The 23,569-nt window shown below is 46.9% G+C and overlaps 1 protein-coding gene across 3 annotated transcripts; it reads right to left on the bottom strand.

Annotated features, from left to right (window-relative positions):
• Window positions 1–404: 404 nt before the first annotated feature.
• On the bottom strand, window positions 405–23,550 carry ABHD4 (abhydrolase domain containing 4, N-acyl phospholipase B). 3 transcript variants are annotated; one of them, XM_042942665.1, is made up of 7 exons: window positions 23,477–23,550; window positions 9,445–9,533; window positions 8,051–8,423; window positions 7,739–7,893; window positions 5,691–5,802; window positions 2,714–2,900; window positions 405–1,978 (listed from the first exon to the last, which is right to left on the bottom strand). In XM_042942665.1, exons 2-7 carry the CDS (start codon window positions 9,482–9,484, stop codon window positions 1,889–1,891), a joined length of 957 nt encoding a protein of 318 aa, XP_042798599.1. In that variant the 5' UTR covers window positions 9,485–9,533; window positions 23,477–23,550; the 3' UTR covers window positions 405–1,888. The 3 variants fall into 3 exon arrangements, with proteins under 3 accessions (XP_042798599.1, XP_042798597.1, XP_042798598.1); XM_042942663.1 differs by lacking the exon at window positions 23,477–23,550 and adding an exon at window positions 12,954–13,059; XM_042942664.1 differs by lacking the exon at window positions 23,477–23,550 and adding an exon at window positions 12,843–12,929.
• Window positions 23,551–23,569: the final 19 nt, after the last annotated feature.

Here is a 23,569-nt window from a genome sequence, read left to right as displayed (position 1 = left end):
AGAGGAAGGGCAGAGGGAGAGAGGGACTCCTGGATCCACGCTCAGTGCAGAGTATGATGTAGGGTTCGATCCCATGACCCCTGGGATCACGACCTGAGCTGAAATCAAGAGTTGGATGCTCAACTGACTCAGCTACCCCGGCACACCGAAGACAGGGCTTTTTGATGGGCAGTGGGGAAGCACCCAGTTCTCCCGATTCTCCTCCTGTGACTTGGGGCTTGGCCTGTCCACACTCCTCATCCATCCTCTGAGGGGCTTGGCTGACATGGCCCATGCCGACCTGGGTGAATGATACATTAAACAGGAGACAGGTGGCATGTAAGCAGATACTTCTTGGGCCTTCTTCTCCACCTCAAGTACCATCCCAGCACTCCTATCAGAGCAATATTAAACATCGCTGCCACCAGTTTTCACTCATTTCTTTATTAATATAGAAAAGGAGCCCAAGGCAGCCGGACCAGTAGTACAAAGCACCAGGAGTTAATACTATTCTGGTGAAAGGGTTGGCTTTACAAAACGGGAGCAGACAGGAGCTGCCCTGGTTCCAGGGCCAGGCCCAGCCTGCTGCCCAGAACCTCAGAGCAGCACCCGGAACCAGCCCCTGGGAGACAGTTGACAGGTAGTTGGGGGGTGGGATGGGCTGGTGACTGTGTGGACAGATGGCAGGGATGGAGGGCCAGGCAGTGAGAACCATCCTGTGGCTGACGAGGACAGGGAACTGCTGGCTGGAGGCTCTCCACTGGACCGTGGGCAGGGGCTCACAGTGGGCTTCGGCCCTGGGGACAGTAGAAAAGCCCCGCAGATACTAGGGGGAGTAAGGAATCCAGACACAGCCCTGGGGTTGAAGGGCCTTTCCCTGTCTCTCCACCAGGGGCCACCTTTGCTCTATACTACAGGTGGGGCTTCAGGCCCAAGGCACAGAGGGAGGCCAAGAGGCCTCCCAGTTGGGAGGATGAGGGGGCAAGGGAAGGAAGCCCTGGAGTGTCCCCAGCTCAGGCATCTGGAGCTGAGACACAGGACAGGACAGTGGCACCCCTGCACAATGGGGCTAGAATGTGGGACAGGGATGGGCTCACCTATGGCCAGTGACAAGGACCAGACTCATGGCAATGGTGCCTGCCTTAGACTTTAGCAAAATAGAGTCAGCGATGAGTCCTGGGTGTCAGCAGACCTGGGTTCTGGCCTTAGCTCTCCTGGAGCAGAGCTGTATCACCATGGGCCAGCCATGTCCTGCCCTGGCCTGCTCCTCATCCACTCATGAGGGCTTTGAATAGGACTTCTTAGGTCATGGGCGGGGGGGGGGGGGGGGGGGGGGGGGGGGGGGGAGGGGCGGCACTCGGCAGGTCAAGGGAGCTCTGGGACCTATTCTTGGTAGTTGAGAAGTTAGTAGTTAGTTGGTAGTTAGCTCCCAATCAGAATCTGGACAAAACAGGCAAGGAATGGAGACTAGGGGGTGATGGAGGAAGATGTTTTTGCTTGGAACCTACCCCCACAAAACACTCCAGAGCTGGGAAAGGCTGCCGGGAGCCTCTCCTTCACCCAGGGGAAGAGGCCGCCCTCCCTTTGACTCAGGGAGGGAGCATGACTCGTGCGATCCCTTCACAACCACCATCTGGGGGACACTTGGCATGGAGAGAATGGGTGGCACTATGCAACCCTTTATGTTCTTCCCCGGGGAGGGGAGCTCAAGGCCTCTCATGGCTTCTGCCTCCAACCCTTAGCGTGGGCTCAGGAGTGCGCTTTTTCACTGTGGTCCTGCGCTGGGGACAGCCCAAGACTGCCTGGCTGGCACGTGTTAGTCGGTGAGGAAAGGACACAGGGGCGAGTAAGTGGACAGGGAGGCGAGAGCGACTCTCTGGCTTTCTCCTCTTCCTCTACGGACAGCATCTCAGTCAACGGAGTCACAGATCTCTTCTACCACAGCATTGAAGATGTGTGGCTGGTCCGCATAGACGTGGTGCGACGCACCCTCAATCTCCTATGGAGAGAGGAAGAGCCCGCCAGGGGTGGAAAGGCCCTTTATTCGGGGCACCGGAAACTGGTGTCTCACACCGATTCTTTTTCCCTTATACCTGCTTGCCCATCACCTATGAGCACTTACCAGAAACATCGGTCCACCTTTCTCCTAGAATCTGGGCACTTTCCCATGCAGGGGGAGGGGTCCATGAATCCCAAGGTCCCATTCATTTTCTCCTCTGGTTATTCACTGTACCTCCTTCAATGCCAGCCCCACCGCTATCTGCTCATTTCATCCACAGGTCTGATGAACCAGGGCCCATACGTGGCACCCAGCCTAATTAAGCACTCATTAGCAAATGGGGGTGGAGAGGGATAAGAAAAAGGGAAGGCAGGAATGTGGTGGGAAGGCTTCCGGGCAGCCTTTACTACTTGCTCTACTGTTCATGGCTCTGGTATTGGGTGGGACAGGGGGTCTGGAGTGGCATCATGCTGTCTGTGTCCAGCTACTGAACGAGAACCGGTCATTTCCCTGGACCGTGCTAAGCAAGAATGAAAGCCCCTGATGACGGTATTACTGAGTCAGCCCTTTCAAACGCACTACACCATCCCCATCTGTCCATTCCTTTCTCCCCCCAACTCTCTGATCACCCTTCTCCATCCCAAGGCTCATCCATGCCCAGAGCTAATCACTGTGTGCAGGGATTCAACGCACCACATTTCCACCTCAATCCTGTGCCTTGGTGGGCCAACATACCATGTCTCGGACATAGGAATCCGGCCGCTGCATCTTTACTTTCTTTCCTGTGCTGGTATCTATCCAGGTGTTGGCCCCGTAGATCATGGTGATGGGCACATCTTTTCGAATCAAGTGAATTCGCTCCAACATGGGGCGCCGCGCCCAGCCGAAGGACTCCATCATGGCTTTGAATGCCGTCTCACCACTGAAGGAGCAAAACACGGTGAGGCAATTAGTAGAATAAACCCTGCAGCATAAAGTGTCAATGTTTTGGTCTCTTCAGACGCTGGGGCAGTATCCTTGTCCTGTGTGTCCCTCTCAGGCCCCAGCACTGGGCGCCTTAAATCCTGATAAGATTAGGAGGTAGACCTGAATCTGTGGAGGCCTCCCAGCACAGAAGACAGTTAGGAAGGGACACACATATGAAAACCCCGGACACTGAGAATTGTCCAAAGATGCAATGGTTAACATTTACTCAACAAATATTGACATGTCATGCCCTGGGCTGAGTGTAGGGACACAGGAGTCAGATTCACGTGGTGCCAGCCCTGCTGGAGCTCACGATTATCCCACATTTTGGGGAGGCAGGCGTTAAATAGCTAATCATATGATTATTTAACATCAGATTTCCCAAGAATCATGAAAGGGTGGTGGAGCAGGAAGAGAATGGACTAGGGGCTTAGCTTGCTGGGGGTGAAGGAGAGGGGCGAAGGGCTCATGTTAGAGGGGTAGTGAAGAGCAAGTACTATAGCAGTGCAAAGGGCTTCCTGATGGGATTGTTACCAGTCTTGTGAGGACCCAGGGGGAGCCGTACTTTGTGAGAAGCAAGGCTCATCTAATCTACTTTGCTCCCCGGCCATCTCCTTAGGCAGAGCTGACCGAGAGGAGCATAAGGGGTCTGCAGGGCTGGGGAGGAAGCTGACATTCTGAGCTGCTCTGCAGCTTTTGCAGGAGGCAGGAGGCAGGAGGCAGGGTGCTTCGGGAGACTGCTGCCCGCCAGGCCCAGCCTGTTCAGGTATTGTGTCCCCCCTCCTTTGGAGCCCCAGAATGAAGGCGGGCCTGAGTTCGCACGGGCCAGCAGAAACAGAGTTCTTCCTTCAGACATAGCAGCATGGTGGAAAACTATGGACTCTGAAGTCAGAGAGACACGAGTTCAAATTCTGACTGTATTTTCTTAGCAGGTCATGTAACCAGAATACATTTTAATGTTTTCATCTACAAATTGGGGACTTATATCCTCTTTATTCCTTCATTGAAGAAAATGACATGTACAGGGCCCCTCAGGTTGGTGGAGCAGAGTAGGTAGCCCCCACATATTTCTTCTTGGCCAAATGTCATGTTTTCCAAGGGACTGGTAAGAGTTACTACGGGCCTGTCAGGGTTACAACTCAGAAACACTCAGGTGGTTATAAAAGTGAGTGATGGTGGGGCGCCTGGGTATCTCAGTGCATTGAGCGTCTGACTTCAGCTCAGGTCATGATCTCGTTGTTTGTGAGTTCGAGCCCTGCATCGGGCTCTGTGCTGACAGCTCAGAGCCTGGAATCTGCCTCAGAATCTGTGTCTTCCTCTCTCTGCCCCTCCCCTGCTCGCACTCCGTCTCTCTCTCTCTCAAAAACAAATAAACATTAAAAAAAAATTTTTTTTTTTAATTGAGTGATGGTGTTAGGCAGAGAGGGCTATCACTGATGTCATCTCTGCTTTCCCCAGGACACAAAGGAGCTGCGTGATTATATATTCTGAGGCTTAGATTGGGAGGCCATTCATTGCACACAACTAGGTCTGGGACTGGGGAAAGTTGTGAGGAGGGAGCTGGGGTAGGAGACTGGCACTGAGCCCAGTGGGGGCTGACAGAGGGGTCGAGAGCAGGAAGCAGAGGGCTACCTGATTTGACTGCAGAGCTGAGTTTCAATACTGCTGCTTCAGCGGGGCCCTTCAATTAGCTGAGCTCATGCGGAATGCTGGCTAGACAGTTCCCACGCTGCCCCAAAGCCAGCTGGGTGTGAGGCTAATGCTCAGACAGTAATGCTGGAATGCAACCCCCCACCGTCTTCACAGCTTTGGGCTCACGACGGGTGACCTGGACAGGCCTGGCATGAGGCGGGGCAGTGCTGCTGCTCTGGTGTCCTTGGCTTCCCCCAGATGCCCCACAGCAAGCTGGCTGAGGCCTCCACAGAGGCGGTGCCACCCACAGATCCTCCTGTATCAGCCACTCACAGGGCACTGCCTGAGAGGAAGATAACCTCCCTGACTCTGCCCTGGCTCTCAGGTGCCAAGAATGCAGATCAGCAGGTTTGTGGGGCCTGCTGTGTGAGCAGTCATAGATAGGAACCTCTCAAGATTCTGGGGACACCCCAAAATGTCCAAAAGGCGTGGAAGGAGTTCCTGTCCCAACAGTAAGCATTTCACGGTGTACAGAATTTAGGTTTTAAATCACACTTTTCCAGCAGCCATTCTACTTGTAGGAATGTACAGATCTAGTCATGTGTGTGCAAAAGAAGATGTGCAAAGAAGTTCTCTGAAGCAATGTCACATAATATCTCAGACTGGAAACAGCAAGGAAATTTGAGAACTACAGGCTGGGAGGGAGAAGATTTTCCCTCTTTCTTTCTTTCTTTCTTTCTTTCTTTCTTTCTTTCTTTCTCTCTCTGCCTTTAAAAAAATACCATATATTCATATCACTTTTTCAGTTAAAAATCTTTTAAAATGTTTTCCAGACTCTTGCCTGTCAGGCTAACTGCCTATCTCCAGGGGAGAATAAGAGTCTTCCTCTAGAGATGGGCAGCATGTTTCATCAATCTATTATCTTCTCCATCCCTTTGGGCCCATCCCTGGGGAGGTCTCTGGAAATAATTGAGCCTGCTAGTGCCTGCGTTCCCCTAAGTGAATGAGAGCTTTGTGCAAGATGCATTGCAACAAAGTTCTGGAGTTTTTCTACCAGCTGGAGTTTCATCTCCAAACCCGTGCACTCCGAGCTGGCTCTGGGAGCCGCCCTCACCTGGGATTCTGTGCATTGCAATGGTAGATATACTCAGATATAGTATCATCTTCAAAGAAGTCTGCAAACTTGCGCTTGAAGTCCGGCCGGAATCGCTGTACCAAGCCAGGCCCTGGAGGGAAGAGAAAAACATGGGAGTGGCCAGTTTGGGGGGCGGGGGGCGGTGGTGGGGGTGTGCAGGAAGACTTCTGTGTTACCTTTGCTTGGACAACTTTACCAAATGTTATTTCTCTAGGGGTTTGTTTACTTCCTACATTTAACTCGATAGTGGCAGACAGAGTGTGTGAGCTGTCGGGGAGCTCCAGATGACTACAAATTGAGAGTCAGTTGGTTACCAAAGAAGGTAGACAGTCCAATGTCACTAAGGAAGCAGGTTATTTTCAGTTCAAGGAAGTCTCAAGCTCTTTTCCTCTAAGGGTCTCAAGCCCAAGAGTCCATGGCTGAGATGCTTTTCTCTCACAGTCTGAACTAAGTTCTTTCTCCCTGAGACTCTTGGGGCTTTTTTTTTTTTTTTTTTTTAAAGTAATCTCTACACCCAGTAAGGGGCTCAAACTCACAACTCTGAGATCAAGAGTCCCATGCTCTACCGACTGAGCCAGCCAGGCACCCTGAGACCCTTAGGGCCTTTTAATATTCTGAAGGTTGCAGATGAAACCACCTGCCAAGAGGCCTCTCATGTTCAGGTCTGTAATAGAATACGAGTGGAGAAGTAAACTTAACTCTGGCATGTCAGACTTGGGCTGCTGTTTTAGAGCAATCTGTTCCCTTCACCTTCCTTTAGAGCACACACATAAGCAGTAGGGCACCTAAAACAGACTAAAAATTGGGCCTGATGGTCAACTTCTGATCTCTCGCTCTCTCTCCTGGTCTTCTCTCTGCATCTGAGGATCAAGGTGTTGAGATGGGAGGCACAGCCAGGATCCTCTGGGCCCTGGTCCTCCTCCATGGCTGCCAGCCAACTGCCCAACCATACTGGCTCTGAGGCCCATGCGTGAACCTGGCCAGATGCAAGTCGAGAAATGGGGAGAGTGGTTAGAGCAGGACTTCTCTCTGGAAAAGGGCTCCAGAGGGTCTGCTGGAGTCCAGAGTGCTGGGAACTCTAAGAGGGTCAGCTCTCTGCTCATTTACTCTTCTTTTGCACCTGTCTCTTGATATCCTTCCTTTCTTCCTAAGCTCCTACCTCTACTCAAATGCTCATTTTTCTCTTTTATCCAAAGTCATTCTGTTTCTCTTGAAGGGCGTAGAGAGACAACTCTTATTTAGTCATTAGCAATCAATTTGTAGTAATTGGCAACTAAATATTACTATGTGTACATAAGCCGTCACTGCAAGATAGGGGGTCCACAATCTTTTCTACCGAGGGAATCTGCTTGTTACTTCATCAGATTAAAAAGCCCCCCAGAAAGGAAGGGTGCTGGCAGGATGAGGTCAGAAGGCTGAGACCTACGAATTTTACTTACTATGGCTGGTTTTCCCCGACTTCCTTTCCTCTCCTCACCCATTAAAATTTGCTGACAACTTCTAAGTGGGGAAGATGTGATACCTAACCGGAGTAGGCCATGGTCTAGAGGGGCTTGCCTGCCACTGTGGGTCATGTTGGAGGCTCTGGTTCTGACATCTCCCTCCCACAGGTGCTGGTGAGCTGCAGAGATGGTATCCAGTGGTGGTTACCATACCGAATCACCAACATGTGATTGTATGTGCCACATACTCACATATGTAGCATAAGAACTCAGCAGAGGAAGAGTCACTTCATGGCCTCCTTCTCTCTCTCTCTGGGGGTCTAGCCAAGGCACAGAGTGATAGTTCTGCTCTATCTGTGCCCCACACAGGAAAGCTTTTTGCATGCAGATGAAGGAAAAAAAAGAACCTTCTGAAAATGCGGACAAAGAGATCTAGTTCAGATTAACAGCTTTAAATAACAATGCCAGGTCTATTCCCACCTCTCCTGGACAAGTGGGGATGGTGGGAGGCTGGATGCAATGGGGCTTCTAGAATGGCACAGCCTTGGGTTGAGGAGATAGATTCTTTCTTTGCAGGCTACTCACCCCAGGGCCCAGCTACTCGTAGAACAGCCAGTGGATTGGAACGCCCTAGGACAGACGCCACAGCCTTGAACCAGGTTGGGGGTGCACGGATCTCACTGGGGTCAGTCGGTCGAAGAGGAAAGCCCCATGGGTCTACCAGGATGAGGTGTTTAACTCTATGGGAGGAAAAAGGGAAAAACAAGTTGTATGTGCTTAGAGGTACCACAGCCCTTAAACTGCCCCGGAAGAAGAGACCCACTGGAAACTAATACTGTAAGGTTCCCAGTGGGAGAGGGAATTAGGTCATGAGCAAGAGGGGTGGCTCTTCCTTACCTTTCAGGGTACTTGATAGAGTAAGAGGTGGCCAGGAATCCTCCCAAACTGTGCCCGAGGAGGATCATACTGGGGATCCCCATGGTCTCCCGCCACGTCTCTATTGATGTCACAAACTCATCCTCAGCCCCCTCTGGGTCCCTCGGGAATGTTGGCCTCGAGCTTCGCCCAAAGCCAAGCAGATCAAAGGTGTGCAGGGTACGGCGGGCACTCAGTGAATCCATGTTGAGGATCCAGAGGCCCACGCCACCCCCGAAGCCGTGCACCATCACCAGGGGGGTACGTTCCCTCAGCTCGGGACTCACGGTTACCGTCCAGATCTTGTTCTGGTTTGGGAGGGACACATATCGGGCCAGGAACTTGTTCTGGAGGCCTGGGGAGACGGGAATCCAGGGCAGAGCAGTAAGACTGTTTTCTGACAGCACCATCACTTTGCCTGGACTACCATTCCTTGGCTTTCTCTCTCCACTGCCAAATCCCTCCTGACCTGCCTCACCTCCTTCCTTTCACAACCTTCTGACCCATATGCCCTAAGAGATGAACTCCAAGCACTATTTGTAGACCATCTAGTCTCTCACAGGGCAGTGCTTGCTCTGTGACAGAGCTGCTTGTGGGGGAAGTTGCCTGGATCCTGAGTGGAGGCTTGAGAGCTGTGACTGCTCTGCAGCCCTACTTCCTCAGGCCCATGGGAAGAGAAGGTATCTGTGGCTGGGGCAGTGGATGCAGGGCAGGGAAGATCATAAAGGAAACCAGGCAGACGTGACCCAAGGGTCTTGTCTGAGCCTGTGGCTGCTGCCAATCATGGGATGCCTTGCTCCAACATAATGCTGCTCTTGATAGTTCATCTGTTGGAATCCCAAACTACCGTAGTAACCAGGTAGGTGGTGTGCCTAACTGGATAGAATACAAAGAGAGCAATATTAGAGAACAGAGGATTGCTGCTGGTCCTTAGGTAGAAGGTGGTAAAGCTGAGAAGGGCATGTGTGTTTGGAAGAAGAGAGAGGGAGAGAAGGAAGAAGGGAAGAATGGGGGAAGAAGGAAGGAGGGAAGAATGGGGGGAGAAGGAAGGAGGGAAAGAGAATATATAGATGAGTGTGTGTATGTGTGTGTGTGTGTTGTGTGTTGACAGTTGGTACTGGCTTTGAAGTGAAGTTATGGGATGTGTCAGGAACCAGCATGATGGACAGGAAGGGAGATGTCGAAAAATCACTATCACACAATATGGTATCCTCAGTGCAAATCTCTCCTTTCAAACCACTGACACCACTTACTCCCACCCCAAGCACTATTAATTAATCAAGAATCTGTGGGTTCTGTCAACTAGGCTCTGGGGAGATCCTGTATCCTCCTTGGGCCTCTTGATGGAGGTGGGATAAACCATCCCTCCTACTCACATTGGAGGATCCTGGCTTCCACATTCTTCAGGTGAGACATCGACGTGGGGCGCCAAGCAGGCAGCCAGCTACTCAGCCAGCCTTGAGGCCTGAGACAAGAAGACACGATGACAATCATTGGCAACATTGACACTCTCAGCCTTGCTGACAGTTACAAGAGTTATCGGGGTGTTTCCCAGGCTCAGAAGACCTGTCGCTGTGGCGGTCAGCAATTCCCTGCTGCCTGATAGACTGTTACTCTTCTCCAGCAAAGGGCTGGTAACAACATGCCCTTTGTTTCAACAGATACTCAGGATGCCGTGTGTATAACACTTTACAGTTTGCAACGCTCTTTCACATTTATTATCTCATTTGAGCTTTGTAACTTTTGTTACTGGTTATCATAATGTTCAAGGAGATCACAAGAGAAAAAATGCCAACTATTAACTAATGTTTCAGTTATCTTTATCTTTTGCCATCCCCAGGACCGGATGTTCCTTTAGGGTAGGACAAATTCCCATGCCATCTGCCCTCCTGGCAGGGCCTTGGGGTTTGTGCATGCCCTCTTCTAAGCCCCTAGAAGAACAGAGCAAGGTCAGTGCCCAGCTGGGCTCTCACGTAATCAATCAGTCCAGCCTGGAACAATGAGATGGGACAGGAACGGAGAAGAAGGCAGGAGACCTGGGTTCAAGTCCTGCTGTGATTGCGTTCCCAGGTTGCCTCTGGCTTTGTTTTTCCAGATTATAAAATGTCTACAAAGCTCACATATGTCCTCACCTCCAATAGCATGCGGTAAAATAAAGAGACTACATCCTGCCGGCCCCTTTATGCCCAAGGAAATTGAAGTCATTGCAGGGTAGAGATTGAAAGCACCAGTTTTGGAGGGGAAACAAAACAAAACAAAACAACAACCCCCTCTGGTTCTGCCATCACACTATCACCATTTACAAGCAGAATGGCTTTGGCCTGATAAATAACCAGTGTTGGAGCATCTAGATAGGTTGAGAGACCTCATAACGTGCCTGGGACAAATTGGACACTCAACAAATGAGTTTACTACTCCTTTTCTATTGTATGATATTTCTCTTGAATTGTGCCTGAATGAAGGAATTACAAGGTGGATACCACCAGCTACAGGAAGGGTCTTTCAATATCGACATACTCAGGCAGGGGTATTTTGTGGGGGAACGAGGGCAACCATTACTTATCCTCTTGGCCACACACACAGGACATCCTGATATACCATCTGAAGCACAGAATTTTAGATTAGGATGGTTCCTTAGGAATCATCTAGTCCAGCCTCTTTATTTTACAGATGAGGAAACTGATGCCCAAAGAGGCCATGCTGCTGGTGAGAACAAGCAGAAGTACAACCCAGATCTCAGATCCAGGGTTCTCCGTACCCTTCCTCTGGGCAGGTACCTCAGCTTTTCTTTTTTTCTTTTTTAAAGGAGAATTAGTTTTAAAATTTGTTTATTTATTTATTTTTCAGTAATCTCCAGTGTGGGGCTCAAAGTCATGACCCCGAGATTAAGAGCTGAATGCTCTTCTGACTGAGACATTCAGGCCCCAGTCTCAGCTTTTCAAATTCACAATATATAACCACATCTTCACACGGTCTCCGTTTTCTGAAAGGAAGTGTGATCTAAAACCAGAAGCCAGAGTTCTAATCCTGGCACTGCCACTTATCAGCAGTGTGATTTGGGGCACATTATGTAGCCTTTATCTGTCAGTTTCCTCATCTTTAAGAGACAGGTAATAATAGTATCTACTTCATAGGGATCTCATAAAGATTAAGTGCATTTATGCACATAGAATAATGCCTAGCATAAGATAAATTTCCAATAAATGTTCTTTTCCCCCAGCTAAATCATAAGCTGCCTACATTCAACTCTTCAAGGACTGCCAGAGGCTTGCAAGAAATACTGAGGGCTCAGCCAAGAGTGGTGTATCAATGGCTTAAGCCAGATGAGAATTGTCAGTCTCAATCAATCCAATTCTATGGAGACTCTCAACCCTTTTAATACTCCACTGGAATTCCTTACTGTGGGCTTAAAGCATGAGCACCAAGACCGCAGAATTTTGCCAGTCTTAAGAGACAGACTTTCTCTCCACATCAGACACTGTGACAAGTCAGACCATGACACGTGGACCCCACATTGCCTTGTATCTGCACAAAGCAGTGCTCAGGAGAAACGCTGTCCAATGGAACAACACGATGGGCTGCTCAGAGGATATTCTTCAGGGAGAAGCTTTACTTTGCCTCTCTTTTTCACCAGAAATGTTCTAAAGCACTGGAAGTGATATCTGGCACACTGGATCTGCTAAATACTACTGGGGATGTGAGGGCTGGAGTGGGAAATTGAGGCAAGGGGCAGAGAAGTCACTTAGCCTTGAACTTGGCCTGGCCAGAGTGGTCTCTCCCCTCTAAAGGGCTTTTATCCCGTTGGGAGGTGAAGCAAAAGGAGTTCTGTGTTGGGTCAGAAGCCTGCTCTGGACCTCTGTGATTTGGGCAAGTTTCCTCTAACTTTCATGGGTGCTGGCTTCTTCATCTGTAAAAAAGAGCTGAATTACCTGCATCTCTACCAGCTCTAATCTGTGTTTCCCTAAGTCATCGTAACCTTTGTAAATTTCCTTTTGGAAAAGTCATCTTTAGAAAGCAACACTCTTCCTGAGCAGTTCCTTCAAGCTCAGGAAGATACTATGGTCATAAAGTTAATTAGTTTTGCAGGCTGCCAGTTCTGCAGCTCTGAAAAGCAGGAACACAGGATCCAGGAGAGGCCCTGTTCTGGTGAAACCAAGGCTTGGCTGGGAGCTGAGTCATTCTGGAAGCAACTTTTCCTTGCTTCTATCAGACTGCGAACTGCTAGCCACACTACCTACAGGTGGCATCCCGAACCTGATGCCCTTGAGACAGTGTCAACAAAACCCAAAAACGGTAATTCTGAAAGCACAGCATTAAGGATCTCGTGATGATTAAAAAACGTTATTAACTAGGGTGGGAAGCGGCTAAGTGTCTCAGTAGGCGAGAACTAAAGAAACTTGCGAGCCCATTACTCCAGACAATCCCAGCGCCGGCGCCCCCTCTCTTTTCTTCGCGAGCCCTTTCCCTGCCGGGCTAAGAAAGGCCCTTGCCACCCCCCGACCACCGTCCTGGGGGCAAATCCCAGTGAGCAGACCCGGCTGCTACCCCCACGCCCGCATCCCACGAGCTGCGCGGAGGATCTGGGCCATCACCACTAAGTCTAACCTCTCTGTACCAGAGGAGCGAGGAGCGATCGCGAAGACTAAGCGTGGAAAGTCAGAGTCCCCCGGCTCAGGCAAGCTAATCTACCATCGCTCCCCGAGCTCTGCTGCTGCCTCTTCTGGGCAGAAGCAGAGCATGCAAACGCAACCCCGGGCCCTCCCATGAAGCCGACCTGGAAAAGGAAAGGCGGGAAGGTGTCTACAACTGTTCCTCAGTCACCGACAGTCCCGGGATCATGGCCCAGAGAGAGAGAGAGCAAGAGAAAGACACAGGATTAACTCACTGTTGCTCCAGATCATCAGCCATAGTAAACAAGCCCTGCCGGGTCGAGCCGAGCCAGCCCATCCCTCCGCCTGACGCCAGCACCAGCTGACCCAGGAAAGGGTCGGATAACAAAGTGGGGCGTGGCCAGGGCCGCCGGGCGGAGGCGCAGGTCCCCAGAACGCCCAGGCGGGACCTGAACCCGGCTGGTGGTCGAGCCGGGGTCTGCGTGCCGGCACAGGGGCCTCTGGGGTCTCACGGAAAAGGACGGGATTCCTGCTCACACATTTGGGGGACAGTGAGGGAGATGGGTAGTACTGAAACAACCGGCTCCCTCACAGCCCTCGTTCGGCCCTAGTTAAAAAGTGACAAAACTACCCCTGCACGCTCACACCAACTCTGGGCTTCCCGGCAGAGCTCCCTCTCCGCTGAAATCCTCCTCCTGGTGTTTCTTGTAAGGTGATGCTTAAGATGCTTGTGGAGACACTACTATTGGTTAAATGTTTCTACAAAGAGCCTGGGGGCCTGTAACTCAAGTACATTGCCACGTTTTGCAAATAAAAAACAGGATGCCCAAAGCTGAACTTCAGATAAACAACGAATGCTTTTTTAGAATAAGTACATCCCGTGCAATGTTTGGGACATAACTGGGCATCCTGTATTTTATCTGGCAACCCTAAACCTTAGCGACATGTGCCAAGATGCAGTTCTTGTGCTCTGGAGATTTCCCAACCTAGTTCCCAGGAAAGATGTGCTCAATGCCAGGTCTCCCTCAGTTTGGGGAATCCCTGCCTCCCCTACCCTCAGGAAGGGCAAATGAAGTACTAACCTATAAGGCTGGGTCTGCTCTAGGTTGCTGGAATCCCATATGGGGCATGGGGGTGGGGGTGGCTGGCTTATCTCTTAGGTCCGGAGCTTACTTCAGGCTTGCTCAGCAGAGGACCCAAATCTTGAGGCTAGCTCCAGAACTTACCTGAACTGGTAAACAAGTCTTAATGTTGAGGGAGTTGTCGGGGTTCAGGTCATCCCCTTGGTTAGATTAAAACCAAACTAAGGAGTGATGGAGGGTGAGTGGGAGAATGCTGACAGGGACGGGGTTTGTCAATGTGTTTTTCATTAGCCCTCTTGCAGGTCTTACTGAGATTTCTCCTTTCATGTTACACAGTGTTAAATTGATCTGATGACCATTATAAGGCCTCAAAGTTTAAGAGAATGGGCATGTATAGAGTTTAGGGACCTAGGAATTTGCCAGATGTGGGGCAAAGCAGTATAAAGAGTGGAGTTGTGGCATACATTCTTTCAACTGGGCACAGTGGTTCTAAACTTCAGTGTGTATAAAAATCGTCTGGAGGGCTTTGTTACAAATTCAGGATTCTAATCCCTAACCTCTGAGATTCTAATTTAGTTGGTTTGGCTTGATGCTAAAAACTGCATTTTTAGGAAGTCCTTTAGATGCTGGAGTTCACTGAGACTCATTGGTTAATTAGAAGCATTGTTTCTGGGGTCAGAAATCTGGGTTAAGGGTAGTCTTGGTTTTGCTATATATCCACTACATGCATTTGGGTAAATTACTTAGTGTCTCTTAATTTTCTCCCCCTGACTGTCTTGTGAGGATTAACCAAGATAATTCCAATAAACATTTAGTACATTTATGCTAAAATTTATTACTATTATTGTTACTGTATACCTATTCAAAGCCAAACCTTATGTTAGGCACTAAGAATACTGTTATCAAAAGGAAATAGACAGCCTGCTCTAGTGGTAAACATAGACTTTCTATCTGCTGCCACCACAGGCTGTTTGTCCGTTTGCAGGGCTGGCAGCTTTATTTTCCAAGCTCAGCTCAAACCTCCTGTCTTCTGAGGCCTCTCCTGACCACAGGGTCTAAGAGAGACCTCCAATCACTCTATTTTTATTTACATTTATTTACATCACTGTATTTTATTATCTTCATAACACTTATCACCATCTGAAATTATTATGCCTTTATGTTTACTAATTTATTATTAGTTTCCCTTCACTAGAACTGAATGAAGGTTGGGGAGAGGGTATGGGGGAGGGTTGTCTGTTTTGTTCTCAGCTTTGCTGCCAGCACCTACAACAGGGTGTGGCTCAGAGTAGATACTCAGTAATGACTGGATGAATAAATGGATAAAAAGTCCAGCTAGGAGGCAGCTGTGTAAACAATTACCTATAAACTAATATGCTAAGTGTCAAGGCTTTGGGAGCTGTATTTTAAATTGTACCTTATAGGAAATTCTGGGCTTCATCATTTCAAGATAGGACAACAAAATCTCTCCTTTTTCTGAAAACCTGTTAAGATGTAGCAGTTTTTTGAGGCAAGGATGACGTGGCTAGAACTGATACTGTATCTCTCTAGACCTCATCTCAGGAGGCAGTGTATTTTGTTTCTGTGTGCAAAACCATCTTTTGTTTGTTTGTTTATTTATTTATTTAGAGAGCACACATATGCACACGCAGGGGAGAGGGGCAAATACGAAGAGAGAATCCCGAGCACAGGGCCTGACTTGGGGCTCCATCCCATGAACTGTGAGATCACGACCTGAGCCAAAATCAAGAGTCAGATGCACAACCCACTGAACCACCCAGGCGCCCCACCAAACCATCTTTATGAGGTACTTCCTACTTGGAAGTAGGAAACGTGTAAATGGAAAATGCCTTTTATAACCAAAGTCAATAGATTCCTTAAGGTGTCCCCAGAGCTGGGATAATTTAGGATTGGGCTGGATCTGCTAGAATTACAGACTGGAGAAGATGCTAAGTGCCTGTTCTAGGCAGGCCTCTGGATAGAAATTTTCTCCTTACCTTCAAGACAAGACACACTATGTGCAAGTACAAAATAATCTATTTTCCGTCTATTGCCATCATGTGTGATTTTATGTATGATTAAAGTTTAAAAACATTTTTAAAAATGTTTTATTCATTTTTGAGAGAATATGAGCAGGGGAGGGGCAGAGAGATAGGGAGACACAGAATCTGAAGCAGGCTCCAGGCTCTGAGCTGTCAGCACAGAACCTGACACAGGGCTTGAACTCATGACCCTGAGATCATGAACTGAGCCAAAGTTGGATGCTTGACAAACTGAGCCACCCAGGTGCCCCTGTATGATTAAAGTTTTAATATGGTCTTTATGGATGGAAACTAATTTTGACAAACCCTCTTTCCTATGCCTATAAGTCGCATTAAATATTCTAGAAGTTGGTGGAGCTGATAACTGATAGATTAGGTCTGGCAGGGATAGAACATTCTTTGGTTTCAAATGGGTGTGACTGTGTTTTGAATGAACTATGAACAAGGTATGACCCTTAGATTAAACATAGGAACTGAGTGGAATAGTTGTAAAGTTGTTTTGTCCAATATGATAGCCATTAATTATATGTGGCTACTTAGGTTTGTTAGAAAACAAAATTTAACCAAGTAAATTTTGCAGATCTAATTGCCTTTATTAAACAATTCATGAGGGGTGCCTGTGTGGCTCAGTCTGTTGAGCATCCAACTCTTTTTAAAAAAAATTTTTTTAAACGTTTATTTATTTTTGAGAGACACAGAGAGAGAGAGAGAGAGAGAGAGAGACAAAATACAAGTTGGGGAGGAGCAGAGAGAGACACAGAATCTGAAGCAGGCTCCAGGCTCTAAGCTGTCAGCACAGAGCAGGACATGGGGCTCAAACTCATGAACCATAAGATCATGACCTGAACTGAAGTCAGATGCTTAAGTGAATGAGCCATCCAGGGACCCCAAGCAACCAACTCTTTATTTGGGCTCAGACCATGATCCCAGGGGTGTGGGATTTTCTCTCTCTCCCTCTGTCCCTTTTCCCTACTCGTGTTCTCCCTAAAAATAAACAGACAATTCAAAATCTGGCAGTGTCTCCTCTAGCAAATAGAGGGGAAGAGTTTTATGAAATGGAAGGCTTTTATAAAAAGAGGGTGGGCAAGAAAGCTATTAGCAAAAGAAAAGGATTGTTCAAGCCACTTTTCCATAGTAGGGGAAAGCAAGGGGTCTTCTCTTCCTTTGGGGGAGGGAGAGGGTCCATGTGGCAGACTCATTGGCACTGATGGAAAAATTCTTGACTAACCTGTTAAGACTACATTTCTGGGGAATGTTGAAACTACAATTAGATTAGGTACTAAAGCTTGGATTTGGGAATGTGGTGTAAGTGAAGCCATTTTGGGGCTTTGGTTTTCTTTTTCTTTTTTTAGATTTAATTTTTTTTTAAGTAATCTCTGCACCCGACCTGGGTCTTGAACTCATGACCCCAAGACCAAGAGTCACATGCTCTTCTGACTGAGCTAGCCAGGCATCCCTAGGCCTGTAGTTTTCTTTTTAACAGATTTGAATTAATAAAAATGAAAAAGTTTCTTAGTTACAACTGGCTACATTTGAGTGCTCAGTAGCCACAAGTGTTTGGTGGCTGCCATACCCGACAGCACAGACACATCTGCATCATCACAGAAAATTCTATAGAACAGTGTTCCTCAAGCAGTGATAAATTCAGTCCCATGGTGTGGACAGTGTTCTGCCCTTGCACAGCACAATATAGTAGACTCCTGGGCACTAGAGAGGAAAAATGAGGGGTTTTCTTTAAAGATTTGGGCTCCCAAAGTTATGTCAAGGAGGAAGAATTTCCAGGGCACCTGGGTGGCAAGGTCAGTTAAGCATCCGACTTCAGCTCAGGTCATGATCTCACGGTCCGTGAGTTCGAGCCCCACGTCGGGCACTGTGCTGACAGCTAAGAACCTGGAGCCTGCTTCGGATTCTGTGTCTCCCTCTCTCTGCCTCTCCCCCACTCGCACTCTGTCTCTCTTTCAAAAATAAGTAAACATTAAAAACAACAACAACAACAACAAAAAATGAGGAAGAATTTCCTCTGCTTTCTAGCTGAAGAATCAAATTGACATGACAAATAAAATAAACAGGAGAATATCAAGTCCAGGTTATCACCTGTGCTTCTTCCAACTGGCTACAAATTGGAGATTCCCATGACCCCCTCCTGAGGTTCAATAATTTGCTAGAATGGCTCACAGAACCCAGGAAAACAGTTTACTGTATTACTGTATTGCTAGAATGGCTCACAAGGTCTAAAATGGAGTCACTTTTGCTAAAACCTCACCAAGACTTAATACCTAACCTAACTGCAGTTTCTGCCTTTGGAACTTCCTGGTCAGCTCTGGTGAGGCAATCTGACTGAGACCCCAGGGACTTAATCTATGGGAAGGTAACCTTGCCTGGAATAATCCTTTTAGCTTCCTTGTCCCACCCTCCTCTTGCCTACAAAAACCTTCCATTTTTGTACAACTCCTTGGAGCTCATTTCTATTTGCTAGATGGGATGTTCCCTGACTCATAAATTCTTGCATAGAGTCAATTAGATCTTTAAATTTACTCAGCTGAATTTTTTTTTTTTAACACTGATTTAGTATAAAAGGATACAACTTAGGCACAGCAATATGGAAGAGATGCATAGGGCAAGGCATGGGGGAAGGGGCACACAGCCTTCATGTTGTCCCCAGTTACACCACTCTCCCAGTGCCCAGATGTGCTCAGCAACCCATAAATTTGCCAAACCTCTCTGGTTAGGTGAATTTTTCCTTTTTACTTTAATGGAAGTTTCATTACAGAAGCATGACTGATCAAGTTATTGCCCATTGGTGACTGAACTCCATCTTCAGCCCCTTTCCTCTCTAGGATGGGGCTTAAAGTTCCTACCCTGGAATCACAGAGTTAGTTTCCCTGGTAACCGGTCCCTACCCTTGAGGGCTTTCCAAAAACCATTTCATTAACTTAGATTCCAGTGTGGTTCAAAGGGGCCTGTTATGAGTAACAAAAGATGCTCTTTTCACCTTTATTGCTCTGGAGCTATTACAGAAACTGAGGACAAAACCAAATATTATAACAAAAGATGCTCCTAGTGCTCTTATCATCACTTAGGAAATTACTAGAGTTTTAGGAGCTCTGTGCCAGGAACAGGGGTGAAGACTGAATACACATTTCTTACATTAAAAAATATAAAGAAGGGGGTGTTAGCCACACTGGGGCAAATTTAAAAGGTGGAGCTGTTATATACAATACTTAAGAATAGCAAAAGGAGGGCTCTGAAGGACAAAATATACAGGGAAGAAGAAGAATTGGAAAAAACTCTTCTTTCCCATGCAGAGATTTTCTTTAGAAGAGTCCTTTTCTCTGTAAGATTTGTATTTTGATAAAGAGTGTCATTTCTTACTGTACAGAGACACTGTAAAGTCATGGCCTTTGCCTGTAAGGGGACCCTCTTGCCCCTCCACTTTCCTATTGTTTTATGATGTTGAGTGTTGAATAGCAGAACATGCCACCCCAAAATATGTCACTGTACCATAAAGATTATTTTGAGCCAAAGGCAATTGAGAAGAAGCAGATACAAGAAAAGCTCTCAGCCTCCTCCTATTTGTGTAAAAGTAAGACTTAACTTTGTAGATGTGCCTTCTCCCTCCCCCGCCCCCCTTACAAAGGAAGAACAGAAGCATTCTAGATCCTTATCAACCCAGAGAGGGCACCAGAGGAATCTATGTAACAAACTCTCCTAACTAACCCTTATTTTTTATTAATTCCCTCATATATTTTTACCTTCCCACAATTTGCTGCCCTAGAAACTCAGTCTTTTTTCTTTGTCATTTCTCCAAAAGTGTATTCCTTTTTTGTTTAGGTGATGTTGTTACAAACAAGGCAACAGGCTCTAAGTGGAGTCACTTATACTAGGCCCTACATCATCAAATATTAGTTTTGACTTTCCCAGAAATGGTAACAATCTGGAATTACCTAATTAGCCTTAATCAGTTAATGTGCCTGATAGATCCCTGCCACCCCCTGAAGGAAAGTGACCTTGATATAACCAATCTGCTTTTTGTCATTATAACTTCCTAGTTTCAGCTCCCTTCTGCCTATAAAAGTCTTTCATTTTGTATAGCTCCTCAGAGCTCCTTTCTGTTAGATTGAATATTGCCTGATTATGGATCATTGGATAAAGCCAGTAAGATCTTTGAAATGTACTCAGATGAATTTTGTTTTTTAAGGTGATATAAGCCCAAGTTCTAACCACCCCTTTGAGTTACTCATAACTGGGTACTCCCATGTGTATATACGATGCATATGTTAATAAACTTCTGTTTGTTTTCTCTTGTTAATCTGTCTTTTTTTAGTCTAATTTACAGGGCCAATAAAACTAAGATGGTTAGAGGGAAGAGTTTTTCCCTCTCCAACAGTGTTTTTGTAATAAAACCTCTAAGGTCTATTCTGACTTCAGCTTCAATTTATAAATTTGTAGTCTTTCAGTGCCATCTCTTGCGTGCCCAAAATACTGGGGCTCTGTGGTTTGCCCAACTTGTAATTATTCAGAGAACTAGAGGAATCATAGTTAATCACCAGTACTAATGGTTGTTAAGAACAAACATTTACTGAGTGTCAAATACTATGTTAAGTGCTTAGTGTCAACATCTCATTTAGTCCTCACAACTGTTAAAAAACAAGTCAACCAAGTAAATTTTGAAGACTTAATTGGCTTTTTAAAACGATTCATGAATTGGGTAGCATTTCATCTAGCAAATAGAGGGGAATGCTGAGGAGTTTTACAAAATGGGGGGTTTTTATAGAAAGAGGGCAGGGCAAGAAAGTTATTAGCCAAAGGAAAGGATTGTTCAGGCCACTTTTCCATGGTGTAGGGGAAAGCAAGGGGTCTTATCTTCCTTTGAGGGATGGAGAGGGCCTGTGTGGCAAACTCACTGGTGCTGACTGAAAAATTCCCGACTGGTTAAGACTACATTTCTGGGAGATGTTGAAACTGCAATTAGATTGCATTAATATGCATTAAGCCCTGGTTTGAGGACTAAGCCTAAGCAGTGCCATTTTGGGCCTATGGCTCTCTTTTTAACATAACATTCCAATGATCTTGCTATTGTTATTTCCATTTCATAGAAAAGGAAAATGAGCTGCCAGACTAACTTGTCATGAATTAGACAATTAGTAAACAGCAGAATCAATGTTCCAACACAGGACTGGCTGACTGGGAAGCCTGCACTCTTATCCATTATTCTGACCCTGAATTTTTACATATATTAACATTTTGATTTTAACTATTGAAATCAGATCTCCTGGGTGGTGCAGTAGGTTAAGCATCCAACTCTTGATTTTGGGTCAGGTCATGATCCTAGGGTCTTTTTGGGCTTGAGGCCCATGTCGGGCTCAGCACTGAGCATGGAGCCTGCTTATGATTCTTTCTCTCCCTCTGCCCCTCTTCCGCACTCATCTGTGCTCTCTCTCTCTAAAACAAACAAAAAGAACATTTAAAAAAATGAATAAATGTACAAACGATTGAAATCAATACTAGTATTAGCAATTTCCTATTGGCAGATAAGTCAAAAATGTTTCCGTGATTATAGAATCATAAACTGAACACAGAACAAGACCTTTTCTTGATGTTTTAAGTAGTCCAGAACAGCTTTAGTTTATTATATTGGTGTTTGACTTTGCAGGTCTCAGAAAAGAATGCACTTGGTAAGTGAATTTGGTATTTTTCATTTCTTCTGCTTTCCCCCTTTGGGAGTTCCTGTGGAGATGCTAATGATGATAGTTGACATGGATCAAAGGCAGACAAAGCATAAGGGAGAAACTGCTGGAAGGAGCCTGGCTGATGGAACAGAAACCCCTTGAGAAATTCACTCCTGAATGATTAAAAGGCATCAGCCTAGCCTTTAAAGTCTGAAGTTGAATACTGGTGAGAAAGCTACCCTCCTACTTGCTGATGAGGCAGGGAGAAAGGTTCAACTTGTCAGAGAAACTGAAGGTTCCTGCTTTATTATATTGAAATGGGAACCAGCCTGGTTATTCACACTTTTTTTCCCTTTTCTTCTCAGCAACATAAGAGAGTTTAGACTGCACTTAAGTTCATATAGCAGCAGTGCAAATCTCTGTGGGTGTGAATATGAATATACCTCTTCAAATATATTGTAAAGCTTTCTTTCTTTCCTTTAATTAATTAATTCATTATTTTTCACAGCGGTTAGGGGCAGAAGGAGAGAGAGAATCACAAGCAGGCTCCATGCTTGGAGCCTGACCCTGGGGTTGATCTCAGGACTGTGAGATCATGATCTGACCAAAATCAAGAGTCTGACGCTTAACTGACTGAGCCACCCAGGTGCCCCATAAAGCTTTCTGAGGACATGAATTATTTCTTTTCTTTCTAGAACCTGACCAAGGTTTTCCTCACCACTGCTAAATGGCACATTTGTTGATGGTGATATAGCTTCCAGTTTAACAAGTAAAAAATGAAAATGCAGAACCCTTGTCTTTACTTGCTGCTTTAGGAATTTTGATTGAGTACCTAGGATAGCTCAAATTTGTTAATAAGCTTAAAAAGCACCTGGTTATGTACAACCTGCAGCTGAAAGATGAGATGAACTTGAGCTGGAAGGTCAGATTAATGTGAAATTAAAAGTGCAGCAAAAGCCAGAAATTAAAGTGGATCTTATTTTTTTAAAAAGTTAAAACGCTAAGTAAAAATAGGCAATTCCACTTGTTAAATACAAAACCACAAACCTTCAGTTTCCCCTGCAAAATGAGTTGGGGGGGGGGTGGTGGTGGTGGTGGTGGTGGTAGGGTTTGAACCAAGCAATGCTCTTATGGGACTTTTGACGCTGATATCCTGGGATATTACACAGGATTCAAGATGCTAGCTTGGAGTAAAAGGTTGCTAAACTTGATCATTTATTGTCTTCACATTAATCGACTGTTTTCTCTTGCTCCCCGCCCCAAACACAGGCCCCTTTAAGACCGCATCTGAAGGGCCCCTGAGTGGGTCAGCGGGTTATGCATCCGATTTGGGTTCAGGTCATAATCTCCAGGTTCCTGAGTTCAAGCCCCACATCAGGTTCGCTGCTGTCAGCGCCGATCCTGCTTCGGATCCTCTCCCCACCACCTCTGCCCCTCCCTCACTGGTGCGCTCTCTCTCTCTCTCTCCCTCAAAAAACAAACTTAAAAAAAAAAAAAAAAAGAGACCATATCTGATTGGCCCAACGGTACCTACAATTTAGCACAACGCTACGAGGAGGCGACCAGTAAATGTTAGCTGAATTACAATTTAGGTTCTACTGTGCTTATTCGTAAGCGCTCCCAGAGCCAGATCTCAGTCCCAGTTCAGGACCAGGTAGAGGTCAAGCTCCCTCCCTCCTCCATCCGTCCCACACTTCCCTCCGCCCATAACCAAGTGTAAACTGGTGCTTGCGCAGTGATTAGCAGCGGTGTTTTTCACTGAAGGGGAACTTAACTTGCCCTAGTGATCTGGGACAGGCATCTGCCCTTAACAGCTAGGGCGGCTCGGGTGCTGAACCCCGATAGCACCAGACATTGCCTCACTTCCGATCCAGTTAATCTTTGAAGACGCCAGTGGTCCAAAGAAAGCCCGAATCCTAGGGGAGCTACGCCTTCCTTTGTAAAACGTGTCCCCCTCTTCCTCTCACGCTATCCTGTTGCTAGAGCAACTGTGGGCGTCACCAACCTGACCGCGGAAGTAGGACAAAAAGAGTACACGTCTCCAGGCCACGAACAGATCCATTGCGCAGGCGCATTAGCTTTCTCTGGCCGCAGCGCT

Source organism: Panthera leo, chromosome B3 (assembly GCF_018350215.1).
Source record: "Panthera leo isolate Ple1 chromosome B3, P.leo_Ple1_pat1.1, whole genome shotgun sequence".
Lineage (NCBI taxonomy): Eukaryota > Metazoa > Chordata > Mammalia > Carnivora > Felidae > Panthera > Panthera leo.
This window is presented reverse-complemented; position numbering and strand designations above follow the sequence as displayed.